The sequence below is a fragment of the Papilio xuthus genome, unplaced genomic scaffold, assembly GCF_000836235.2.
Source record: "Papilio xuthus unplaced genomic scaffold, Pxut_1.1 DF827542.1, whole genome shotgun sequence".
NCBI classification, from domain to species: Eukaryota; Metazoa; Arthropoda; class Insecta; order Lepidoptera; family Papilionidae; genus Papilio; species Papilio xuthus.
Genome location: NW_013531107.1, coordinates 2,521,617 through 2,545,267, shown reverse-complemented (window position 1 = coordinate 2,545,267; position 23,651 = coordinate 2,521,617). Strand labels below are relative to the sequence as shown.

Sequence of the window (23,651 nt, the reverse complement as noted above, 5' to 3'; positions counted from 1 at the left end):
TTCTGCACTTTTTAGTCTTGGTATATATTATCGAGAGTAATTTAAAATACATTATATACTATAGGCCGCTATTATAAGCTAGTTAGTATTTGGACTTGATTATCCTCGAAAAGCTTAACGCAGCTTTTACTGTCGTATGACCTCTTTGCATTAAAACATTATGGTGGTGATATTGATACAGTTATTTATACAGTGTAAGTTGCTTAATAGTATACTTTAAGATATATAAATATGTAATACAATCTCCTTCACTTTTAAGATTGGGTTAAAATTTTTCAATATGATATTTATTTCGATTATCTCAAGAACAACATCCATTAAAGGAAAAATAATCATACGTAATAAGCTTAATTTAAAAAAATAATGACATGTATTATTAAGACAATCCCAGATCACGGATTTTAGAAATTATAAAGGCACATTCACACAAAAAAAGTTTTTGTTAACAATCAAATTTTTATCAATGTGAGTTTAATATTTACCTGTAAATTATCGAATGTCCGTCGGCGTGTGGGGTCACGTGTACGAACAAACACAAGAAGGCGCGAACGTCTGGCGCCCGCAATCACTACTGAAATAACATGCGGCTGAGCGCGCCAAATTTACCCGCCCCCTCTCCACACGACCAGCTCGAAAGTAAAAGTGGTCCATCCTAAAGGCGTGGCAGCAACCCTGCACCATGCACATGCAAGCGCCATACAAACAAACGCTTATCGCAGTTGACGTCTCATGGTCTCGACAAACACCCGAATAACGACCTCGTAGCTATCTATAAAGTTTACATAATTGGATTGTCTGTATGTAATATTGTAATAAAATTTTCAAATATCATGCAAATGACGTATTTATGTTACTTAAAAATATAAAAATAAAATTATCTGTGCAAGTTCGGGTTGTTCCGATTAATCTCCGAAACGGCTGGTCTAATTTGGATGGGATTTTTAATAGAAAGTAGCTAATGTATGCGAGAGTAACATTAGTCGATACTTCTACAGTAACGAAGGTGCTGGCAAAAGCTAGTTATAATTAACCTTTTCATTTCCGCTCTTTACGTATATGTGCATACATGGAAACACACTTATTTCTATTTTAAGGTTTTTCGACACATTAAATTAAAACAAGTCAATAAATAACCTTGAAGAATGTATTATTAGCTCAATAAATTGGTCGATTTTTTGACTTAAATATAGTACATATTTATTTTTCGTTTAGTTGGATACTAACTACTTTATTAGATACTTTCGTTCAAATATTTTTTTTAAAATATGAACAACTTCAGTGAGTATTAACTTAAAATAAATATATTTTATGTATTTAAATTACGCAGGTAAACTACGCGTGCGGCCATACTGCAAAAAAAAACTTTATTTAATTTATTTTTCATAAATTAATAGCCATTCCTGACTAAGCTTAAGCTACTTGAATTGTGCATAACAATCGTAATAATTACGTTATTGGAGTTTTTGTTATAAATATCCATTAGTCAGTTTTCTATTTATAAGGCTAACATTCTATTGTCTTCGTCTTATATTTTAAGCCTAGTGTACACTAATTCTTCGCAGGATTTTTACATCGGCTCGATGCTAACTACATTTCGGAACGAAAATTATTAGTGCGCGCTGGAACTAATAAAATTTCAAAACACATGGTCACCCTAGCTGATCCTATTGCCGAATCTGATAGCAGTTATTTTTAGACCCATTAAGCGGCCGCTACGGTAATGGAGACGGTAATTTGCGGTTTTAGTATTGACATGAATTGTCAATAAAATTTATAATAAGACTCATATAGACTACTTTGTAAAGACAAAACAGTATGGTTTCCGTTTAATATATGTTATCGATTTTTATGTAAATTGTATTAAAATTGTGGTTTGTCATTAAGAATTTATAAAGAAGGATAATCTCAAATATTTTTGCAAAAAAAACTGCTATCCAAAATCTAGTTTTCGTTAATCATTTTCCGCCTTTCTTTTTAATTTATTAGAGTTACAATATAGCTGCTGCCATATAATTTACAATGAAGTAATTTTTATTCCCTTTCTTTGTGTCACTGCATTGACTTTACACCCATTTCCAGTAACGTTCAAAACACCCAGGAAAGAGTAATCGAACGATTTTTTTTTGTAACATAATTTATAGTTGATTAAAATTTGTTGAATCAAAATTGCAATATGAATAAACGCATATGACATTAAATTAAAAAAAAATAGCTCACCGCGTATTTCAACCGAATCATAAACATGCGTTAGGTCTACTTAATAGTGTGTGTAGAGTCGCGAACTAAATACCACAAAGCAAATAGAATGCGGTTCCCAGGGCACAGTCGATTGTGTCTTTTTATTGATTAGCATTATACTGTGTTATAGATTGTGAGACTGGCAGGAAACTGGAGCCGAGCCCAGCGGGTAGGAAGTCTCGCATTGCGCACCAACTAGCCCGGAACGGAATTATCATCTCATTGATTTGTTACCATTTCACCTGAGCTATATATGTATTCGTTACCTAACTTCACGTTTTTAAAACGGGTAAAGAAAATTAATTAATTAAAACTATACATGATTTGCGATTTGAAATTAGAAACTAGACAGCTAAATGTTGGTAACAGAATCTGTTGTTGCTACTTTGCTGTGAGTGTCATTTCACAAAACCCCAAAAACGTCGACAAAAATCTATTAATTCCTTCCACTTATATTTACACGTTAGGTGTTATTCATATGGCAAAAATCAATGTTGTTATAGACTAAGAAGTAGATACTGTAACGACAATAAGAAAAGCGTTTGGACATAAGTTTTTGTTACAGTTTTTAAACCTCAGTTATAAACATCCAAAAGAGCAGAGGAACCACCGCAGATGCTTTATCGGCCTTTAAGATTAATGAACGCACTTTGTTTAAAGCCCATAAGCAGTAATATTACCATCTCCCTCGTTCTCTCTAAGAAAAACAGAGACAGTAGAAATTCACGATTACTAAATCATTAAAAATGTAAGCATTTCATATTTCTCAGTATGCCTTCATTTGCAATTTTGACAATATGATTCATATCGATGGGGACAATTCAATTAATTACAAGCGAAAGACAAAAGTGTGAAGAACATTTAAAATGCTTTTTTATAAAAATGACATTTTTTTCATATTAATTATATATTGTGTATGTAAAGTTAGAGGACATCCTAAGAATGTAGCGTGGAGCGGTGGTCCCTTACATTGTGAATGTGAACATGGTGTAGACTTCTGGGCTCACGGCGGTAAATACATAAAAGATAATGTAATCGCTATTAAAGCAGTTTCTTTCAACGATAATATTTATGTAATCACTCCAAGGTAAGGTACATGTATATCTTCTCTGCTAACAGTTCAAATTTTGCAATATTGTCACTGAAAACCGTGAAATTTATTTGTTTAATTTTAAGATAGTTTTTAGAAATTGATTCCTGCTAGTCAAACGGCTTGAAGAAAAGTCCAATATTATTTGAGGTTATTTTATATTAGTTGTTATTTTTTATAAGAAATTATTACTTTTACATTTTTAATTATTGTTTTATGTGTTGGAAGTAATTTATTTGACACTTGTCATTGTATCAGTTGTACATTTGCAAAATGTTTCTTTTGTCGGAGTCAAGGTTTAAAAGTTTAAATTTATTGGTACCTACAAGGTCAGTTCGTGCAATTGCCTAAATGGTGAAATTAATAATGTGAGAGTACAAAGGGCTTTATGAACTAACAAAATAAAGGAAAGGAAGGAAACAAAAATACTTTTATAATATCTTCGAGAGATACTTACATAACCCTTTTGACTCTAACGATATCCTATAAGGGTTCGAAGGTCCAATAGGAAACCATAAGTAAGCAAATAATATTACAATCTACTTCTCTATTTTCTTTTCTAGACTAAAGCGAGGTGTGCTAGCAACAGTATGGCAGATTATCAACGGGCGTCACGGGGTGGAACTTGACGCGTTTCCCAGTATCACAGACCACGCGCTAGCTAACTGCGACGCGATACAAAACGCAGTTGATTGTCATCTTGACCATTTGGTAAGATATCATGCACCTCTAACCCTTATAATTGTCAACATGATTACGTAGGAAAATCAAAGAAGGTATATATTGTACCAAAAATAATAAAGTATGTACATGAGAATCGACAATCGCCTACCAGTCTTGACTGTAACACAATATGCCTTTTCTTTCAAATTAAAATTGCCATTTAATGGTTAATGTGACCCTGAATTTATTTCCTACGGCTCGCGGCCGACGAAAATATCAGTTACAATTCAGTTTAAATATCTGAATAGTATAAAAAATATTATTAAAACTATAAATGTTTAATATAAAAAAAACGCAATTATGTTTATAATAGGCAGGGATAAGGAGAAATAGATAAGAAACAAAATATTTTTGTTGTTAGAATATTCATAATTTTATATATTATATTTTCATTGAACTATTTAATAAGTGAGTATGTTTGTGTTAAATGCAAAGATAATTGCATTTATAACTCATTATACGAAAAATCATTAATATTCATGCAACCGACGCCAACGCTTGAAACTGTAACAAATCTTTTTAAATTGTTTAATTAACAAACATTGCAGGTGAAAGGTATTTTAGATATAAGTATAAATACTAAATGATTAACTCAGTCTATCCAGGTCAAATATTAAAAATAAAACTAGTTCTCAATGCAAATATTAAAGGCGTTCTAATAACATGAAGGTTATTATTTTTTAATCTATATTTAACATGTCAATCAAACTCTCTTATAATTTATTAAATTTAGATTTTAATAATCCAGTCTGAATGACATAATCGGAAATTATACACGTATTTAAATGCAAGTTTTGCATTCCATCCAAATATCGACGGTATTGCATGATATTAAGCTGGCTAGATACGTTCAATTTTAAACTAAACATTCCAAGTGTTCAGTGTAAACTGAACAGACGGAATACATACGTGTGTAGGCAACATTATAACACTTTAACTGTGCAGTTCTTAGATTATTACATTGGAAATGAGTCATTTACAAAGAGAGAGAGATTTTAAAGAGTTTTTAGAATGATCATTCTCTTTTCAGAAGTGCTATTCCAGTCAAACACTAAATCTAATGAAAACAAAGTAAACTACAGCTTACGTCCTATAACAATACAATATACAGTATGTATATAATTTCTTGAATGTGGGTTAGAGGCGAGTCGATGCGAATTTAATAGGACTAGTTTTAGAAACAAAGGCTAACCTTCGTCTTGGGCAACCAATAAGTTGCGAATGTCAATTGGTCCATAATTTACTGAATTAACTAATCGTGTGCTGCATTTAAATGCATGTGTAAAAACATTTTGACTTCCCTCTAAAAAGTATGTAACAATGTTTTTGTATATTAAATATTAATGTACATTAAAACACAAAAAATATTTTAATTTTAATAGGGTATAAAATGAATTATTTTATTTCGTAAACTTTATAAGTATACCAGTAACCTTTCTGTAAATTAAAATGGTCTTAATCGTTGCATACTTGGCTATTTTTGGCATCGCGAGAGGTGGTTAATGTAGTATGTAAGTCAAGCAAATTAGGTTTTTGTATTTCCTTAAACAACAACTGGTCGGATAAAGCCATTTAAGCTTTAAGATACAAAGTTTTTCTGTTTATTTCCGTCAATTAAAATCAAGTAGATGCATAAATAGATTTACGCAAGAGCAGAAGAGTAGAGACAGTACAGTATCGCTACTGTTAGAACATGTACTTACTATCAAGACAGTATTGTACTGTCTACTACTCGGTGTTAGTTGCGGACAGGCAGAAGACATTCTTATTAATATAATCACCCATCTGATTGGAATGTAGACAAAGAAGTAGTTACACTGACTTTCATCGGTAGAACAATGTATAAACACTATTAAGTAGCCCTTCATTTTTTTTTTTTATTCATTAGATTGAATTTATTCTCTTGTCCGAAGGATTTGTGGTCTAAATTTATAATATAACATAATAAAACAAAACGTATACCTAAATGATTGGTTTCCAAAATAAGTACATAATCATTATTGCAGCTTTAATTGCCATTATATTTATTTAAAACTTAAATATAGAGGGAAACAATTACAGCGTAGATAAAAGTTTTATTTTTAGTATCATTTTATGCAAACTGAAAGATAAGTGCAAGTGGTTATTGCGACAAAAGTCAAGTTGAACTTGTTGCGTAATAAAATACCTAATGTGTAGCAGTAACAATATAAGAATAAACTTTTGCGCAACATTCTGACACATATATTCAATTACAATGTTATGCAAATTATTTTTAGCATGATTCTAAAAATACTTTTTATCTGGATAAAAAAAATGAAGAACAAAAACTTTGATTCCTATCTGAGATGGTTGCCCAAATATTTTAAAATTAACTGTAAATCAAGCTTAATAATAAACTACGGTAGGTTTATACATAACTACCGAGTTTTTTTTTCTTCATTACAAAATAAAAAAAAACAAGTTCAAAAAAATTTAATAATATTAAAACTCCGTTATTGGTTTTATAATCACTTAAATTATGCTACACAAAATTAATAAGGTAGTAAATATTACGTTTTATTCTGTGAAAATTGCCATTGAAAGTTAAATTATATGGTAACACAAAGAAAGGTGCACATGACCAGTTTGTATGCACTCGACGACCTCAAATAAAATACGCGCGTGTAATTTTTACCGACTATTGTTTTAACGGAACGACAATTTTCTCGAATGCTCTAGTAATGATCACTGTCAACCTCTCACTCTTTAACGTTATTTTATTAAATTGTGAACTAATTTTGGTAATAATAATCGCCTAATGAATTTAAAATATCATAACAATCTTTATAATTATCAATGTCGTTGTTGAAAAGAAAATCTCACGGAATAACAATATCTCGTAATTTAATACTTTTGTTTCGTCTGGTGAGTGAGTTGAGTCGTCCATCCTCTTTTCTTTCATCCCCTTTCATATTAAAAAGACTGAAAATAACTCTTGTCTTGTAGTCCAGGCCAAGGAACTTAATAGCACTTTACATTGGTGCACGGTTAGAAACAGTAAAAACAAATATTATTAAAATATATTGCACAAAAATAAAACAACTAGAACTGATCAAAGAGTGATAGCCTAAATCATAGACTTAATTATCTTTAGTCTAGACTTTGTGACGGACTTACGAAATCGTGCTTTCAAATTGCACCTTGTGTTTTAGTGCTTTACATTCAAAAGGTTTTTTCTTTTATTAAGAGACAGTAAATATGTCTTACTCAATAATTTTAAAACTATTACAACATTATGTTTATGATTGATGTGTCATATAATTCAATTCAGTAGGTAGATTAAGTAAAGCGGAAAATTATATCCTGCACAATTCGATACAACAGGAACTATAACTAATTTTTAACATCTAGTCAGTAGTCGTAGGCAAGTTATGAAGTTTCCATTCGAGAAAGTCTACCTACATGTAAATTCACATTGTAATTTGATATTAAACGTATAATGATTTATAATGATTACTTAACCATGACATATGTGACAAATAGGCACAAGTATCTTACGTCATATGTTTCCGCACGAGCGACAGTTGCGTAGACAAGATCTTGTAAAATTATTACATGTAAATATATGTATCCTCAGTTATTAAACACATATTTTCCTCGCCTTTATTCTCTTTGAAAAACAAGAATAAAAAGTTTATTTATGAGTTTTAACAATAGAAACACACGTTAACGAGTTATCGGCTTCATAAACACGAAAAAGTGTGAAAATAGTGTTCAGTTTTAACCATCGCATGATACATATCCAATTTACTTAAAAAACATTACAACTTTATAATTTAAATCATCTTTAGGGCAACCTTTGGGTCCTAGACAGCGGCATCGTTGACACCATAGACAACCCAAGATGTACTTGCCCTCCTAAAGTCGTGGTCATCAATGTCGTTCTGAAGAAGGTGACGAAGACGATCAAGCTGACCTCGACAGTGGAGCCCATGTCGCAATTGCAAAACATTGTCGTCGAATACACTATTACTGGTCCATTCATGTAAGTATAATATTACATTTATATATTTTTATTATTTTAAATATAGAATATGAAACGTCTACATGTAAGTACATTAACAAAGTTTGTTAGTTTGCCTGTTATGTAGCTCTCATAAATAATAAAAAAAAATCTATATGGAATTAATTTAAATCATTTAATGTTTGTGTGTATACACGTAACGTCTTGTACATAAACATGATATTTTTAAAGTAAACTTGTTTCAGAATAAATTTCGCGTGCAGCGCGCTGAGCGAATTTAAATAAGTTAACTATCTCTTATATTAGAAATCGTCTAATCCGATTACGAAACCGAGCTATCGTAATTTTTATATCCTTACAAAGAGAGACATATTATCTACAGTTTATTATTTTAATTACTAATACATAACACGTTTAAATCAATAAAACGATCGTTTATTTTTAATTAACGGTTATTTCGAAATAATTCTACGCTTGTTGCCAATAACAGGGTCGCTAAATAGTAATGGTGCACTAATCGGATTTCCAATACAAATCTACACTAAAGACGGTCCTTTACCGTAGATTTGCAACAGAAATTTACACTTAGGGATTCCCATTTAATGATCATAAGTTTTGCTCAAATGGCTTACACAAGTTTTCAAAGTTGTGTAAATGTATGCAGATTACTGTACATCTGTTTATTTTAGTATACATACTTAACTTTGATATTGTGCTTCTGTAGTTACATTTCAGATGCATCGCGTGGTGCGATCATTGTCCATGAAGTGTCAAGTAACGATGGCTGGTCAGTTCTGGCCTGTGATCCTGCAATCGGCATACAGCTGGCTCTGGTAAAGAAAGGACCTTTACACAATTCTCTGATGCTCATCAGAATACATCATAGAGGCGTACTGGAATTGGATACAGCAATGTTGAAAAGAAAAATGTGCAATTCACCTTTAACTGGTAAGATCCTTGTATTAATTTAAGAAATTAAAAACAATTTAGTTATGAAAACGTCTATTGCTGTCTAACATAACTATAAATAGCCAAGGCCAAATCAGTGCCGACGTCACGAAGGACCACGGTGTAAAGGAATTTGGCATGTCTTAATAAGTGCCGTTATTTAAATCCTTTCCTTCTTCTCTATTTCGACATATCTGTAAACGAATGTTGCTTGTGATAAATGGATGCATTTCGTTTGTGTCGTTAGTTTGTGCAATAAAACCTGACAGTCATAAAACCTTACTGGGATCATGTTTGATGTAATCGATTCTTGTTTTGGCTGATATTAATTGTGAATATGATTTATGTTTCAACATACATTTAAAAAAGAATAACAATACATATTACATATAAGTAATAGTAGTCCGAGAACATATGTTATTGAGGAACGTTTAAATTACCTAACTTCTTGCACTTAGTAACAAAGAACTGGTGAAAATTACGTGATCCTGTTTCATATACATTTATATTCAATTTTATTAGCTTTGTATATTTAATGTATGTAAACACCAGAATATTAAACGTTGTTTGTATATTAATTAATGCGACAATCGTGATATTTATACAGAAACAAAACTTTCGGAACAATTGTATAATTACCAGACTAGTTTCCGGATACTGATACGTTTTTTTTATTTAAATTAGATTTAAGATATAGTTTTGCAAGATAATATTCTAAGGAATTCTTAGATGAAACATACAGACATTATATGTTTTATAGATTAACAACGAAATTAATTATTGTTTTTTCAGTGATTGGTGAAAAAGAAAAGCCAGTATTTCTTCTCGGCTTTGATGCTCACCATTTATACTTACGCCATTCGGAATGTGCAGATGTTCTATCCTGGGATATTCAGAAGCCGTACTCCAACCTCATAAACATACATTCAGCGGGCCCCCAAATGGTCCCTACCTCTGTTACAAGTGACCCCCTAAAATACTCACTTCTCGTATTGGATACCAATTACGCGGAAACAGTACTAGAAACAAAAGCAACCTATCATAAATTAACATTTATTGGTCAGGTTTGATTTGTTCATAACATGTTATGTAAACTTTAATATACAGGATGTAACAAAATTTGCAACAATTTTATAACTCAATATTAATTTATAGCGAACTCCCACGGTAACAACCCACAATAAATTACCTGTCCATGTACCTATTTTTATGCCAGAAATATTATTGATGTTTCCGATAACCTAATTCACATTTTTAACCGTTTTATGTTTTCTAATGCAATTCGCAATATATGTATACAACTGTAATATGTGTTTTCTTACTGTTGTCACAGTTTTTTCAAAGGGAAGAAGAAAGATGAAAATATTTTCAGTCTATGCACTCTAAAATATTAAAAGAAAAAAAGGGTTAAAACAAAACAAGATGGAGGTGCACATAACACTTATATATTTAACATAACGTGTTGCAGTAAAATAAACATTCTTTTAAATTAAAACAACGAACGTAATAGCTAAGGATATTCGCAGAAAGAACGAGAATATTTTAAGTAAACTATGGAACTATTTCAAAACAATATAAAGCAAATAATCTATAGTAACTGCGTACATCTTACCTTACATATACCAAGGTACTACGCAATAAAGTAAACGCATATAAATTTTAATAACATACACAAAATACGAGTGATCTAATTAACAAATCCAACACCCTTTTTACTGCAGTAATAATATAAGTTTTTAATTTAAAATAAGGGTGCCACTTAATAATAAACTCGAATAGTATGTAGATAATTTATAAACAATTTTAAAAAGATAATTTCTATCTTTTTTTAAATTAAACCATTAAAATATCGCATCCCTATATGAACTCAACAGTTTTTTTAAGAAATGGAGAAAAAAACAATACATATTCAAAAGTAATTTTTGTGGAAGATGTTGGATTAACTTATTTCAATTTTTTATTAAATATTAAAAACCTGAATAATTTTTAAACGGTTGGCAGTATTGTTACATCATATATCACCATGTTGATATTGGTTACGGGAATTTGAAAAGGCAAACTATTTCGATTTTAAGTTTTCATATAGGGGTACGTCATGTAGTCAATTTGAGAATTAAAGCACTCATATATTACGTAATAAAGTAATATGTATGAAAAAATATGACAATAAATAAGTTAAAATTGTAAATGAAATGAAATCAAACATCGCATCGTACATATATCTGCTGCACATTAGGCCGCTTACATCTGTTTAACAAGATAATAAATTATTGAGAGCCAGTCATTTACTCCTATAAGTATACAATGTAAATGTATAAGAAATTGGAAGCGCAATGCAATCAAAATACATCACTCCCACATCCATCACTTCATACCAAAACTGTATCTAAAAGGCCCGATATTAACATATATTTTTGTAATAAATAAATACTACTATAAAACTAAAACTATATAAAACAAAAATTATATTTATAGTGGTTAAACAGTAGTTACCACGATTCTTTAGCTCTTGAGATCGAAGATGGTAGAGGCCACATCAATAAGATAAGCACCGAGCCATTTCTAAAACCCTTTTTCCACTAGGCAATATCCGCACTAAACTGCTATTTTCAGTCACTCGCGGCGAGCTTAGTGGAAAAGGGGTATTGAATCTGTTTCAAACGGGCCAATAAAATATAAATAAAAAATAAAACCGTGACTTTATCCTTGCATAAATTAAGTGTCTTTTATAAGTATACATTTTCTTTTATATGTGAGCTTTGTCAGTGAACATTAAAAACAGTTGTATTTAGGAAATGTAATATATTCTATTTGTTAAATCAAATAATCTAAATGTTAACCAAATCATCTGATTAATTTAATATTCTGATCATTAAATCTGTTTAATGTGATAAATTCTTTCATTTATAACCGTGAGTTTCCATTGCAGAAAGACACACAAAAATATTTTATTATCTTTGTTTTTCAAAGAAGTTTAATATGAATATCAAGATAATGATGTACTTCTGCAGTGTAAGCCCACCGTTAGGTTTTTGAACAATTTCAAATTCCTAAATATTGCCATCAAGGTCAATTTATAATTTCACAAAGCTCACACACACAATACAAATATCACATTGAGTGCTGTTAGTCCATGTGCATACAATATTTACATTATTTTATCCCAATCCAATATCGTCTCGGTACAAAATCGAATAAATTAGGCTGTAAAATATATAAAGGCCATATATTTACATTACTAAGTCATAGTATGTTGAATTAAAACTAACAACATCAAATTTTTATCAAAATCGATTTTAAAACACATTCCTTGAAACGTTCAAAAAAATGAAATTAAATTGCAAAACTGAATAAAAAATTTAAATGTTGCCAGTTTCGATTCCACATTACCTTATGATCTAATCTGTGTTATATATCCATCCATTTTAAATATTATTGGAAATATTACGACTATCGTATGGGATATCAAGTCTAACCGTCTGTTCCCACTGCCGAAACACACAAAAACGTATCCACATCATACTATTAGAAAAAAAACACGTTTTTGTACAAGTTTTGCAACAGTGGAAACCTACTTCATAAGTCATTGGTTTGTAACCTTCCGTAATAAAAAGTTAGTGTAAACTTGAACACTAGTAATTTAATCGTTGGTTTCTGAAACCAAAAATTCAGTTTAAAACATATCGTCATCCCGTTCATTATATTTGATAAAAGAGAGATAACGATATGTTTTATACAAGGATTTTGCTCTCAGATACCCACGATAAGTGTTAATTACATTTACACAACCAATACGGAAACTATTCCGATTTATGTAGTACTGTACAATTTTAAAAATTCTTGACACTTTATATAACTACATATACAGCCAAGGCACAAGTGTGGTATTTGTGATAATAACATTTATAATTATATTTCACATAGAAATTAGTTACACAACATAACCACATTTATGTATTATAAAAATAATAGGCTGAAAACAAACATGATTGTATGAAAAGATTTTTGAAATTAATAATTATGCAATACTTTAGTACATTTTGTTATTTAATTTGGGAGTTTATTTTTTGAGCCGACTTCAAAAAGAAAGAGGTTTTCAATTCGACTGTTTTTTTACCATTTTTTTTTATAAAACACGCCCGTCAATAAAATAGAAGTAGACAGGATTCAACAACTCTTCATAGTAAGATGTTTTATATCGATTTCATTTTATAGTCTATCTACTTGTAAACTAAGTCTAAACAAAGGTAAAATGAGATATAAAAGGACAGGACATAATCTTTTCTTCTTTGAAAAAATCAAGTGTTTACTAACAGGCGTGTTTCTGTTGTAAAATATTACATTAAGGGTCTGTTCCACAATGTCCAAGTAAATTGCTGGATTAACCATGGGTTTCTGAAACGAAAATTTGAGTATAAAATATATTGTCATCCCTGTCTTTTATCTTTGATAAAACAGAGATAACAATATGTTTTAAACGGAGATTTCGAACTCAGAAACCCACGGTTTGCATTTCTTACATTAATTTTGAAACAAGATATACTGAAATGACATGGCTTATATTACTGAAATGATTTCACTTAACACTAATATTACTGTGAATTTCCACTGCTGAAATACTCAAAAACATATCATCTTTGTTTTATCAGAGTGAGAGATAACAATATGTTTTTTCACGGGTATTTGCCAGTGGAAACTCATAGTTAGAGGTAAACATTGGCGGCGACAAGTAACGGGCAAACATCATCAAATAACTACACAAGTGCCGACACTAATCTTATTACAACTACACAAAAAAAACTGCCAAAATAATTGCCAATTTGCGTCATAGTCCATTTATTAGTTAGGAATTTCATCTATGACCTAAATACGATAAAAGACTTATCGTGAACTGATTCATCACCAAGTACTTAACATACAAGTTGTTACCTTTTCATAAAAATCATAGCCAACGTCTAAAAATAAGATTAAAAAAATAAAGTTTAACAAAACTTAAGTATGTTTTAAATAGCAACAAATAAATAACAAAAAAAAATAATCACATAATATATCAAACAATACTATCCAAAAAGAAAAATACTAGTAAACTGTATTTTCATAGAAAATATATACAAACATCCGAAACAATAAAAATATTGTGTATATACCCTTTACCCTTTTTTCCACATAAATAAAGGTACAGCGCTATACAAACTTTATGTCGGCTTGAAATTTCATACGAGGTGCTCCGCATAATACAAGATTAGGTATCGGTGGGAGGTAAAGGGAGGTACGGGGAAGAGGGCGGGGGGAGCAAACGTTTCGCCCTCGCATTCTCCCCCCCCCTCCCACCAAACAGTTCCCCATCTCCGCACCCATCCATATACAGACATACACTCGCAGCTAATTACGAGCTGGCATAAAGTTTGAATGTTACAATACCCCGCTGCCATCACCGCCAATGTTGAATGTCGAATACCGAATGTATTGTAACTATGACTATTGTAAGAAATACGATACACAACGCTTGCAGACGCGAGCTAACTGTCAACTAAACAACACCTTCAGATCTAAGGCTATTTGAACAACGTAGTAGTTAAGGCGGGCGCACACCGAGCGCGAGCGATTCTGCTCTCATGTCGATATTCGAGTTTTCCAAACAGAAGACTTTTCACCTGAAATACAAAGAATATATTAGGAATTGCAGAAATATTATTAACTATCAATATAATTGATTTGACTAACCACATTAATTTATACCATAGACTTCGATCAACATTTAAGTCGTTTAACTTTCTTTGGAGCCACTTGCCAAAATTGTTTATAAAAATACATTTAAGCGACTCACCCGCCCTATGAGATTCTCCGGCGACGTGGTTCCCGTGTCTCGGTACAATGTACTTGGACTCCTGGAACATGGACAGCATGAGGTCCTCGGTGGTGGGGTGGTACTCGACGCCGTTGATGCTGGCGACGAGCGGCGAACCCTCGAAGCTCTTGTCCCTGCTGGAGGGCGAAGTCCCCGTGCGCGACGGGTAGTCGACGGAGCGCGGCCGCCGCCCGTCCACCGGCGTCATCTTCGGATTCACATGCACGTCCTTGTGAATGTACGGCTCCGCGTGAACGACAGAGTCGTTCTCGTAATCGCTCAACTCGTCACTCGTTCTTCCGTTCACTTCGACTATCAACGGCCTCTGGAGTGTCGGGGATTGAATGATTGTCGCCGTGTTGTGTATGACCGGAACAACATGATTCTCGGGAGTTATAAATTCGATTGGACTATCATCGGGTAAGCTCGGAACGCTTCGGGAGAGAGTCGGGCTCCGTTTAATATCCTCGGTGTCCGAATCGTCCTTAGTTTCCACTTCAGTTTTAATATTATCGATTTCCTCTTTGACTTCAGTTAAATCGTTCAAGACTTCGCCGGCCGGTTTCACGTATTTAGGCATTAGAAGCGCCCAATGTCCTTTATCGTTTGTCGAACAGGAATGAACGACAGTTGGTTTTTTGCGTTTGTAGAAGAGCATATAGACGGTGTTGTTGACGAGTTCGGCGTAGGCGTTGTCGTCGTCGACGGGAGTCACTCTTGAGTCGTCGAATTTATACCAGCGGTTGTCGTATGGGTTTTTGCATGCAGCTGTATAGTGTCCGGTCTCCAAGTCGTCGCCGTGGTGGTAGCAGATGGCATACAGGTCGTAGATGTTGTCCTGCGGGTTGATGGCGGCCTTGGAGTGACGTCGGCGAGGAGACCGGGAGTGTCCGGGTGAATCGTTAGAGGAACTCCTTCTGACTAGATGTGGCGTCATATCAAAATCGTTTAATGGAAATTCAACCATGGTCGTTAACTTCGTACTCGTACGACCTTTTGCTTGCCTGGAATACAACAAAAGTATTGATGTAATATTTATAATTTTCATATTTTATATTTTTGCATTGATATGCAGCATGTTTTAGAAGTAACAATACTAATACTCACTGTCTGAATCTCTTCAAATGAATGACTAAGATGTCTGGAAGTGACCAGAGACCCAATGTTTTTACAACTGGCATGTATCTTTGGCACTGAGGACACCTGAAAAAAAGATAGATTTTTTTTATTAACTACCTATGTAAATACTAACATAAACTGCCAGTATGAACGTGTGTATGTATTTGTGTACGGGTACCAGTGTTGCGTATCCGTACATGTGTGGCCGTGGATGCATGTTCGTGTGTGTACTGTGGCGTATCACCTCCATGCGTCCTCCTGCGCGAGGTGCTCAGCGCGCGTGTAGTGCGCGAGGCAGGCGTGCAGTGTGAGCGGGCCTGCGCCCGTCGCCGACACGTGCACCTCACACGCCTCACCAGGCTCCCGGATTATGCTACAAACAACATATAACAACATATTAGGAAATATTCTATTGGATAAGAGATAAAGCTAGTAAATAAGAAGCAACGCATATACAATTCGATTACCTATCCCTGTGCGCGGGATCCCAAAGCAGCTCGAGACGTAAGTACGGGTGTTTGTCGTGCGCGCACAACGCCTGTTCTACTTCCAGTGCGAACAGCGGATGCGGCAGCTGGAATAATGTATTTAAAGGCAAAAAGTTTGATTTTGCTACTTATTGGTCACTAAGAAAAACTCTTCATAGTTCAGTCGTACCTCCGGCTGTAGATAGGCGTGTGGCTGGGTGTCGGCGAGTCTTGCGCGGAAGATGTCGGCTCCCTGCGCGCGCTCCAGCACGCGCTCCGCCACCACCTGGCACATCTCCTTCAGCAGCAGCTTCTGCAGGTCCTCGTAGGACACCTCGCGACCCACCTGCATCGCGTACGGCGAACCTGCGAAATTACAGACACACCATCATAAACTACTGGACGTCAGCTAATCAGCTCTAAACTGGCAAAAATTGTCAAGGCTTAAATCACACTTGAATACCATGAGCTAATCAATCATCATCAATTTGAGTCACCCATGCCGCTGATTTATAACTCATCGTATCGAATATTTCATTAGTAAAAGTTTAGTAAATTAAAATTAATATCGAAGCATTAAAATTATAATAATTGTAAAAGTAACTATAACCTTGGTATGCAACAAACGACAAAGTACAAGGACACCGCGCCACCTCGGCTCGTGTTATCAGTCACCGCCCCCGTTGTTCCACCACACACGATCAAGGGCATTTTGTTGCTATTTAAAACTACTTTACGACTATTTATCGTTTTATTTATATACAAATTCACATTACAGTACTGTAGTATCATATCCCAAACATAAAAAAACACTAAGTTTTTAATATGAATGAATAAAAATTGCTATAAATTTTAAATATGCAAGACACAGAAAATTATATATTTTGTAAATTATAATTTTTGCGGCAGTTTGATTTTACTTATATGCAAAAAAATTGTGCATACCAAATCGTTCTCCATCAAGCAGATTGACCCAGAGTATGAGAAGGTAGGGCGTGGTGGGGGTCTGCAGCAGCGGCGGCGCCTCCAGGCAGTACAGCGCGCCGTAGTCTATGCCCGCCACTTCCCACCCTGCGCGAGCATTGCACCACCCTGTGTAAAACACTTTACTGTAGGTTTCTGAGACCAAATCCCCTTAAAGCCTATTGTTATCTCTGTTTTGTCAAAAATAATGACAGCGATGAGGATATGTATACAGAGATTTTGATCTCAGAAACCGACGGTTAGTATCATTGAAACAATCACTATTTCAATCAATTATTTATTCTCCATTTCACACTTTTTAGTAGTTCAAGGTCACTGAGTGCTGCGCAGTTCCATCTAAAATTAGTTACTTCAAATTGTGTTCTACGCAGCATGCGATGTTCTGAGCCGTCAAGATATTTGAATACCTATTATTATACCTGTTTCATTAATCTCGCTGAGTATGATATGGTCGGCGTGAATGCCGGTGTCGTTGTGCAGTGCTGTGCGCAGCTCGTCCATTGTCGCGGTGGGGGCGAGCTCCACACCGATGCGGACCTGCCGCGGCTGCTGGTTCACGTACACCACCTAATTGACAACACAAACTATAACTGCCGCACTCAAAAGCGAATGCATGATATTGATGACTCCGCGTTAACTTTAAATAAAAGTAGCAGTAGTCTGTGACTTCGTCAGCGCAGAATTGATAAAAGTAGCCCCAACACATCGTCTACATTCCAGTGAAAATTAACAAAACAGTAATTTTTCGTTACAGGTAAAGCAGTCACATAAACGAAATATATTTTTTTTAAATTTCGATATCACATACAGACACACCGATATTATTATATGTATAGATAGACATAGATATAGATTGGGGAGTAGTATATCCAGGTATACATCAATCATAGAAATATATTATCATCGTAATGTATAGTGTTGCAAAGTAAATACGACATACATTGACTGGCAGGGGCGAAGGCTGCACGGTGTTGAGACGTGTGGGCAGCTGCACACTCACGCAGTGGAACGGATCAAACGTACATGATGTGCGCTCACACTTCGCACACGTCAGCGCAGACCTTTACAAACACGGAACAAATATAATATCGTACCACCGCATTTATCGTTAGTTTCTGAGCCCAAAAATTCCGTTTAAAACATATTTTCTTCTCTGTTTTGGCAAATAATGCGAGTGAAGTTGATATTTTTTTGTAGAGGGATTTTTGTCTCAGAAATCAATAACTAGAATCGTTTAGAATTCTCGTTAATAAGAGACTGTAAATTCTAATTTAAGACATATCAAAATTGTTTTTACTGTCATTAGCATAAAGCACTTTTTAGAGATTGTAAAAACACATAATCTTATGCGGAAATATTGCTCTTAATTCATTCATTAAATTATTTATTAAGCCTCTAAAATTACTTATGTTAAGATATTTGAGCCTTGAAAAGCAGATTACAATCTAGTTTTTATACGCAATTTACGTTTTTATATGAATTAAAATAGACTAAAGATTTTGCACAAAAACTATATTATTTAAACACATAGACTATAAATGTATAATCATACCTAAAATATGCCTAACATTGAATATTTGCAACTTATATTATAATATTATATAAGACATAGTTATACTGGATGTGTTATTTCCTTAACTCACCTGTACTGAGCTTGAAAAACTGCCTGTACAAAGGAACTGTTCCTTCTAGCATGGTTTGCCAGTGTCTCAGCCGCCACCACCTCGTCTGACTTACCACCTGTATTCTAAAAATTGTGCGTGTTTTTAATTTATATCAATTTATAGTTCTTAAGAATATTTTAGGACATATCCAATTAATTTTTTTGGGTAGTGCCTATATTATAATATTTTTATATAAAACAAACCTTGTAAAAGATCTTTAAAAGCACATGACATAATATAGATGTGAGTTATCAACATTTAAAAATAATAACATAGCTGTCGCCCAGGACTCCATCCATGCTAAATTAAAAAAAAATATATTAGTAGCCTATATGGTCTTCCAAACTATGTTCTACATTTATGCAAAATTTTAACAAGAACTATTCATCCGTTCTAGAGATTCCTTCTAACAAACATCCATACATTCATCCATCCATGTATTCAAACATTCACATTTACAATATAAGATAAGGAGTAAGATACAACATAAAAAGCTAGTCTATAATTGAATGATTTATATTATGTATTTTCATATCAAAGTTTTAATAAATTTGCAGTTTTAACTAGTTATTGGTGGATTGCACATAAATACACATATGTAAGGCTTCCAAGTGAAATAATCTCCTAAGATGCAAATTTAAAACTTGCAGTGGCTTCTTGTAGTGATTAAAAAAATTATAATAATTACTAGCTGTCCCAGCGACTCTGTCTGTGCGGAAATAAAAAACTTAACAAATAACCTATGTGTTCTTCCAGACTATATTCTACATGTATGCAAAACTTCAGGTAGATATATGCAGTCGTTCTGGAGATATCTTCTAACATACATCCATCCATCTAAACATTCATAATATTAGTAAGATAGTAGCTCGCAGTGAGATTTGCTACAAGGTAAAAATATTGCAAATAAATTTCATAATACAATAAACATGTCTCAACTTTAACAAAAGATATGGCATTATTTTATTTAATCATTATGTAAACATTCAAACCTTGATAGTTTTATACTTTTTCTTAGTGGCTGTATTCAAATCTTCATGAACTTTATCAAGCAGCCAAAAGAGAAACTCCTGTGCGTCATGCTGACTGTTGCCACGGTATTGAGAGCCATGCCTCTCAACTGCACCCTGATAACAAGGTTATCATTTCTTAATAATATAAAGAATACATTGTATAGCAATTAATCAGTATGTGTTCACTTCTAAAGCAAAAAAACATAGCCATCCCTTATCAAAACGAGTTTTTAGTTTTAACCATGTTGTAAATTTAATGAATATTTTATTTATAAAATGTTATGCATTAAATTTTTAATACAATAAGATTACAATCTATTCAAACCATGACAGTGATAATGTTATGTAAAGTCTCATGAAAACTCTTATCTTTATATAATATCAATGTGTGTGAAAGATTAGTTTTTGCAGCTGAAAGTTAATGACATAACAAGAAATTTGTATGAGCAACTGTTTGTATGAAAAAAAAAATAAGAAATGGATAACCTTATTTTTTGTAAATAACTAAAAAAATGTATTACCTTGAATGCAATGCTCATATCAGGAGAATATCTACATGACCATAATGCTTTCAGGAGCGCAGCTAATTGTTCCGTAACTTCACCACGAGTTCCATATTTTTTTGAATTTATCTTATTTCTCTTCTGTAAATCCACCTAGGAAATAATGGATAATGGATTTATTCTATTCAAATATACAACTGACCTTTAATTCCTTTTTTTCAGAAATTATTAATAAAACATATTAACATTATTAAGCCTAACATTAAGCATTAACTAAGCTCTATCTTTAATTGAAAAGATTATTAAAATGTTCATGTACATACTTTGATCAATGTCTACATAACATTTTCTAATTGAATCAATATTTATGTCTGGTTTAATATATAATTTACCTTATAATGGTCTAGTACAAAGTATTCAGCTATAACATCAGTATGTGAAAGGCACTGAAGGACTGCATTCATATAACAAGTGTTCCCGTGGTTTTTGATCCCAGTGGCTGCCGGAGTCGCACCCGGGGGCCATGGCGGGTCCCCGCTGCAGGGCACTCGCTCATTAGTTGTTATCGTGGGGACTGTTTTAACCTTGAGCATGAAATACAAATATAATGACGCAACATATAATTTAGCACGCAATTTATAAGATCAAATACACTTACTCCTGATACGTTCACAGTGCTCATGTGCTGAGCTATTTTATTCAAGAATATCTTCCATGATGGCCTTCTAAATAACTTCCTTTCAACGATACCTTCATCTTTTTGATTTGTCCCGATAATTGTGCCTGTTGTGGACTTATTATCGCTTTCGTTGCTTTTATTTCTACTCGAACTAGGTTTTGTTGTACCGAAGGGATTCCGAGGTAAAGTAAAAGTACGTTTTAGTCGGGATCCTTCCACCTGTTTTGGTGTCATGCCAGTCTCTGCAACCTCGTTTATCAACTCACCCTCAGAGCAAGACTTCAAAACTGATGAAAGATTATTGGTCGACATGATGACAAACCAAGCAGTTTTATTTAATTCTAATGTATTTCAAACATTGTACTGAAAACCAATTGGAAAATATTGATATACAAATGACAGAAGCGCCATTTTGTTTGTTATCTCTGACAGAAGGGAAACGTTCAGGGTTCTAGAGATTTATACTGCAAAATCAAGAACAGCTTCTCTTCAGTTTTTACTTGTAAACACTTAGAGTCATAATCAGTGATAATAATTTTAGGTATGTATGATCTCATTGATTTTCGCGTATATGACGCTGCATATTACTATTTTTGTTTTTTGTTAAAATGTTAATTTGTTTCTTGTAAATTAATCCAAAGAGTATATAAAATATACATTTTATATACTTTTTGAATTAATCTGTGGTGAGGTGTCAAATGTCATTGTCAAATATAACGTCCCCTAATTTTTACATCAACCAATATAAAATAATCTTTTCGAAAATCTTCAATAAATATACAAAATGGTAAAAGGGGATCCTCCGCAAGATGATAATTTGTTTAGGAGTATTACTAGGAGCTTATACGCCACTGTAGATACCCCAGTTACGTGGTTTAGAGGTTCGATAAAATATTTTTGTTTTTGTGTGTTATGTAAGTCATATTGTTATGTTATAAAATTGTAATTATATTGCAGAAAAGATTGTTGAACCAAATCAGAAAAAATATCCTTGGTATCATCGGCAGTTCAGGCGTGTGCCTACAATTGATCAATGCTACGAAGATGACCCTGTTTGTGACTTTGAAGCAAACGCGCAGTTCAAACGAGACAGGTTATGTTATGTTTTTGTGATAAATTAATTAACTTTCAACATATAAGTAAAAGTATTAAGTTGCAATTAAAGTCAGTTCTTTAAAAAAGAAATATAATTACCCTTTCAGAGCTGTTGATTCAGAAATCCTCAGTATTCTTCGAATGCGCTATGAAGACTGCATGATGTATGAACAACCAGACCACCTTACTGTTTGCAAACCATTCTGGGAGAGATATAAGAATGCTGAGGAAGCATGGTTCATAAAATGTAAGTTCACATTTTTCATAAATTCCTTCCTGTCAAATTACATGTTATGGTTAGAGGTGTATTATTTAACAAAATGTTATTTATAGATGGCGACCTTGGTGCATATGCTGATGCCAGAAAAGCTTTTATGAAACAAAAGCATCGCATGGTTTGGGAAAGACGCAATGGTCCTCTCTCTGACCAAACTAAGTAATGTTCTATAAAGCTACAAAGTAAACTGAAGTATGATGTAGTTGAAAATAATATAAATTTTAGCATCTAATATTGTTTTTTTTTTATGAAATGAAACACCTAATTCAAAAAATAACATTTATTTCCAACACTACATTTATATTCATGCATTTTGACAAAATTCTACTTTTGGATGTACATTGATTTATAAGTTGGAACTACAACAAGAAATTAACAATCACAGAATTACTAAGATGGATAAAACACGCACAAGTCTCTCATTTACTGCTCTTGGAATTACTTACAACTATCTTAATATTAGAAATTTAAAACTTTTATTGGTCACAAAAGTAAAAAACAATACTTAAATTACTTAAAATATACCTCCAACAAGTCTTAAGAAATTCAATCAGATATTTTTGGAATTATTATTAAAGATAAATGCCACATTAAAACTTTTTAGATGGCAACACTAAAGCGACTTAGTTTTTTGTCATTGTTTATTACATATCAAAGATAAAATAAGTAATAAATAGGACAAGACATAATTGTATTTCTTAAGACAAAGCTAAATTCTCAATAGATTGGACAGAAGGTGGACACAAGTGTAGTTACATTTATGTTTTTTAATAATTGTTATGATTTATTCCCCACTCGAAAAGCAATCTAACCCATATAATCTTTAAGGAACTTTTCCTTCAACATATGTATGGGGCAGTCTTTAAGATGCAGTGGTTAATAAATCATTTAATATTGCTGAGTTGGCAGTGTTTGGATCACACATTGGTGTGGCCATTCAATCGAAACACTTAAACTCAATGAATATGCAAGAGCCGGCTTACATTAATCAACAAACTTGATCTTACATAAAAATATC

General features: G+C 33.1%; 4 protein-coding genes across 5 annotated transcripts in view; 2 read left to right on the top strand and 2 right to left on the bottom strand.

The window, feature by feature from the left end:
* The window catches only part of Y-e (yellow-e), a 32,503-nt gene extending 31,894 nt beyond the window's left edge, over positions 1-609 (bottom strand). The window contains exon 1 of one of the 2 annotated variants that reach the window (XM_013313766.1): positions 483-609. The gene's annotated coding sequence lies outside the window, so the exon portion shown is untranslated. 2 annotated transcript variants of the gene reach the window in all.
* The window catches only part of LOC106118973 (uncharacterized), a 50,775-nt gene extending 40,484 nt beyond the window's left edge, over positions 1-10,291 (top strand). Inside the window, exons 2-4 of the mRNA XM_013313769.1 lie at positions 7,864-8,057; positions 8,761-8,984; positions 9,777-10,291. Coding sequence (XP_013169223.1) covers positions 7,864-8,057; positions 8,761-8,984; positions 9,777-10,054 — 696 coding nt within the window. The 3' untranslated portion in view covers positions 10,055-10,291. The remainder of the gene's footprint in view (positions 1-7,863; positions 8,058-8,760; positions 8,985-9,776) is intronic.
* Positions 10,292-14,055: 3,764 nt separating this feature from the next.
* On the bottom strand, positions 14,056-21,698 carry Usp15-31 (Ubiquitin specific protease 15/31). Its single transcript, XM_013314012.1, has 14 exons — positions 21,241-21,698; positions 20,975-21,166; positions 20,601-20,735; positions 20,059-20,193; positions 19,046-19,149; positions 18,343-18,463; positions 17,822-17,969; positions 17,364-17,510; positions 16,609-16,784; positions 16,419-16,525; positions 16,196-16,324; positions 15,940-16,035; positions 14,812-15,836; positions 14,056-14,638 (listed from the first exon to the last, which is right to left on the bottom strand). Exons 1-14 carry the CDS (start codon positions 21,571-21,573, stop codon positions 14,598-14,600), a joined length of 2,889 nt encoding a protein of 962 aa, XP_013169466.1. The 5' UTR covers positions 21,574-21,698; the 3' UTR covers positions 14,056-14,597.
* A 253-nt stretch (positions 21,699-21,951) lies between these two features.
* On the top strand, positions 21,952-22,865 carry ND-PDSW (NADH dehydrogenase (ubiquinone) PDSW subunit). Its single transcript, XM_013313631.1, has 4 exons — positions 21,952-22,142; positions 22,219-22,354; positions 22,464-22,603; positions 22,690-22,865. Exons 1-4 carry the CDS (start codon positions 22,046-22,048, stop codon positions 22,794-22,796), a joined length of 480 nt encoding a protein of 159 aa, XP_013169085.1. The 5' UTR covers positions 21,952-22,045; the 3' UTR covers positions 22,797-22,865.
* Positions 22,866-23,651: the final 786 nt, after the last annotated feature.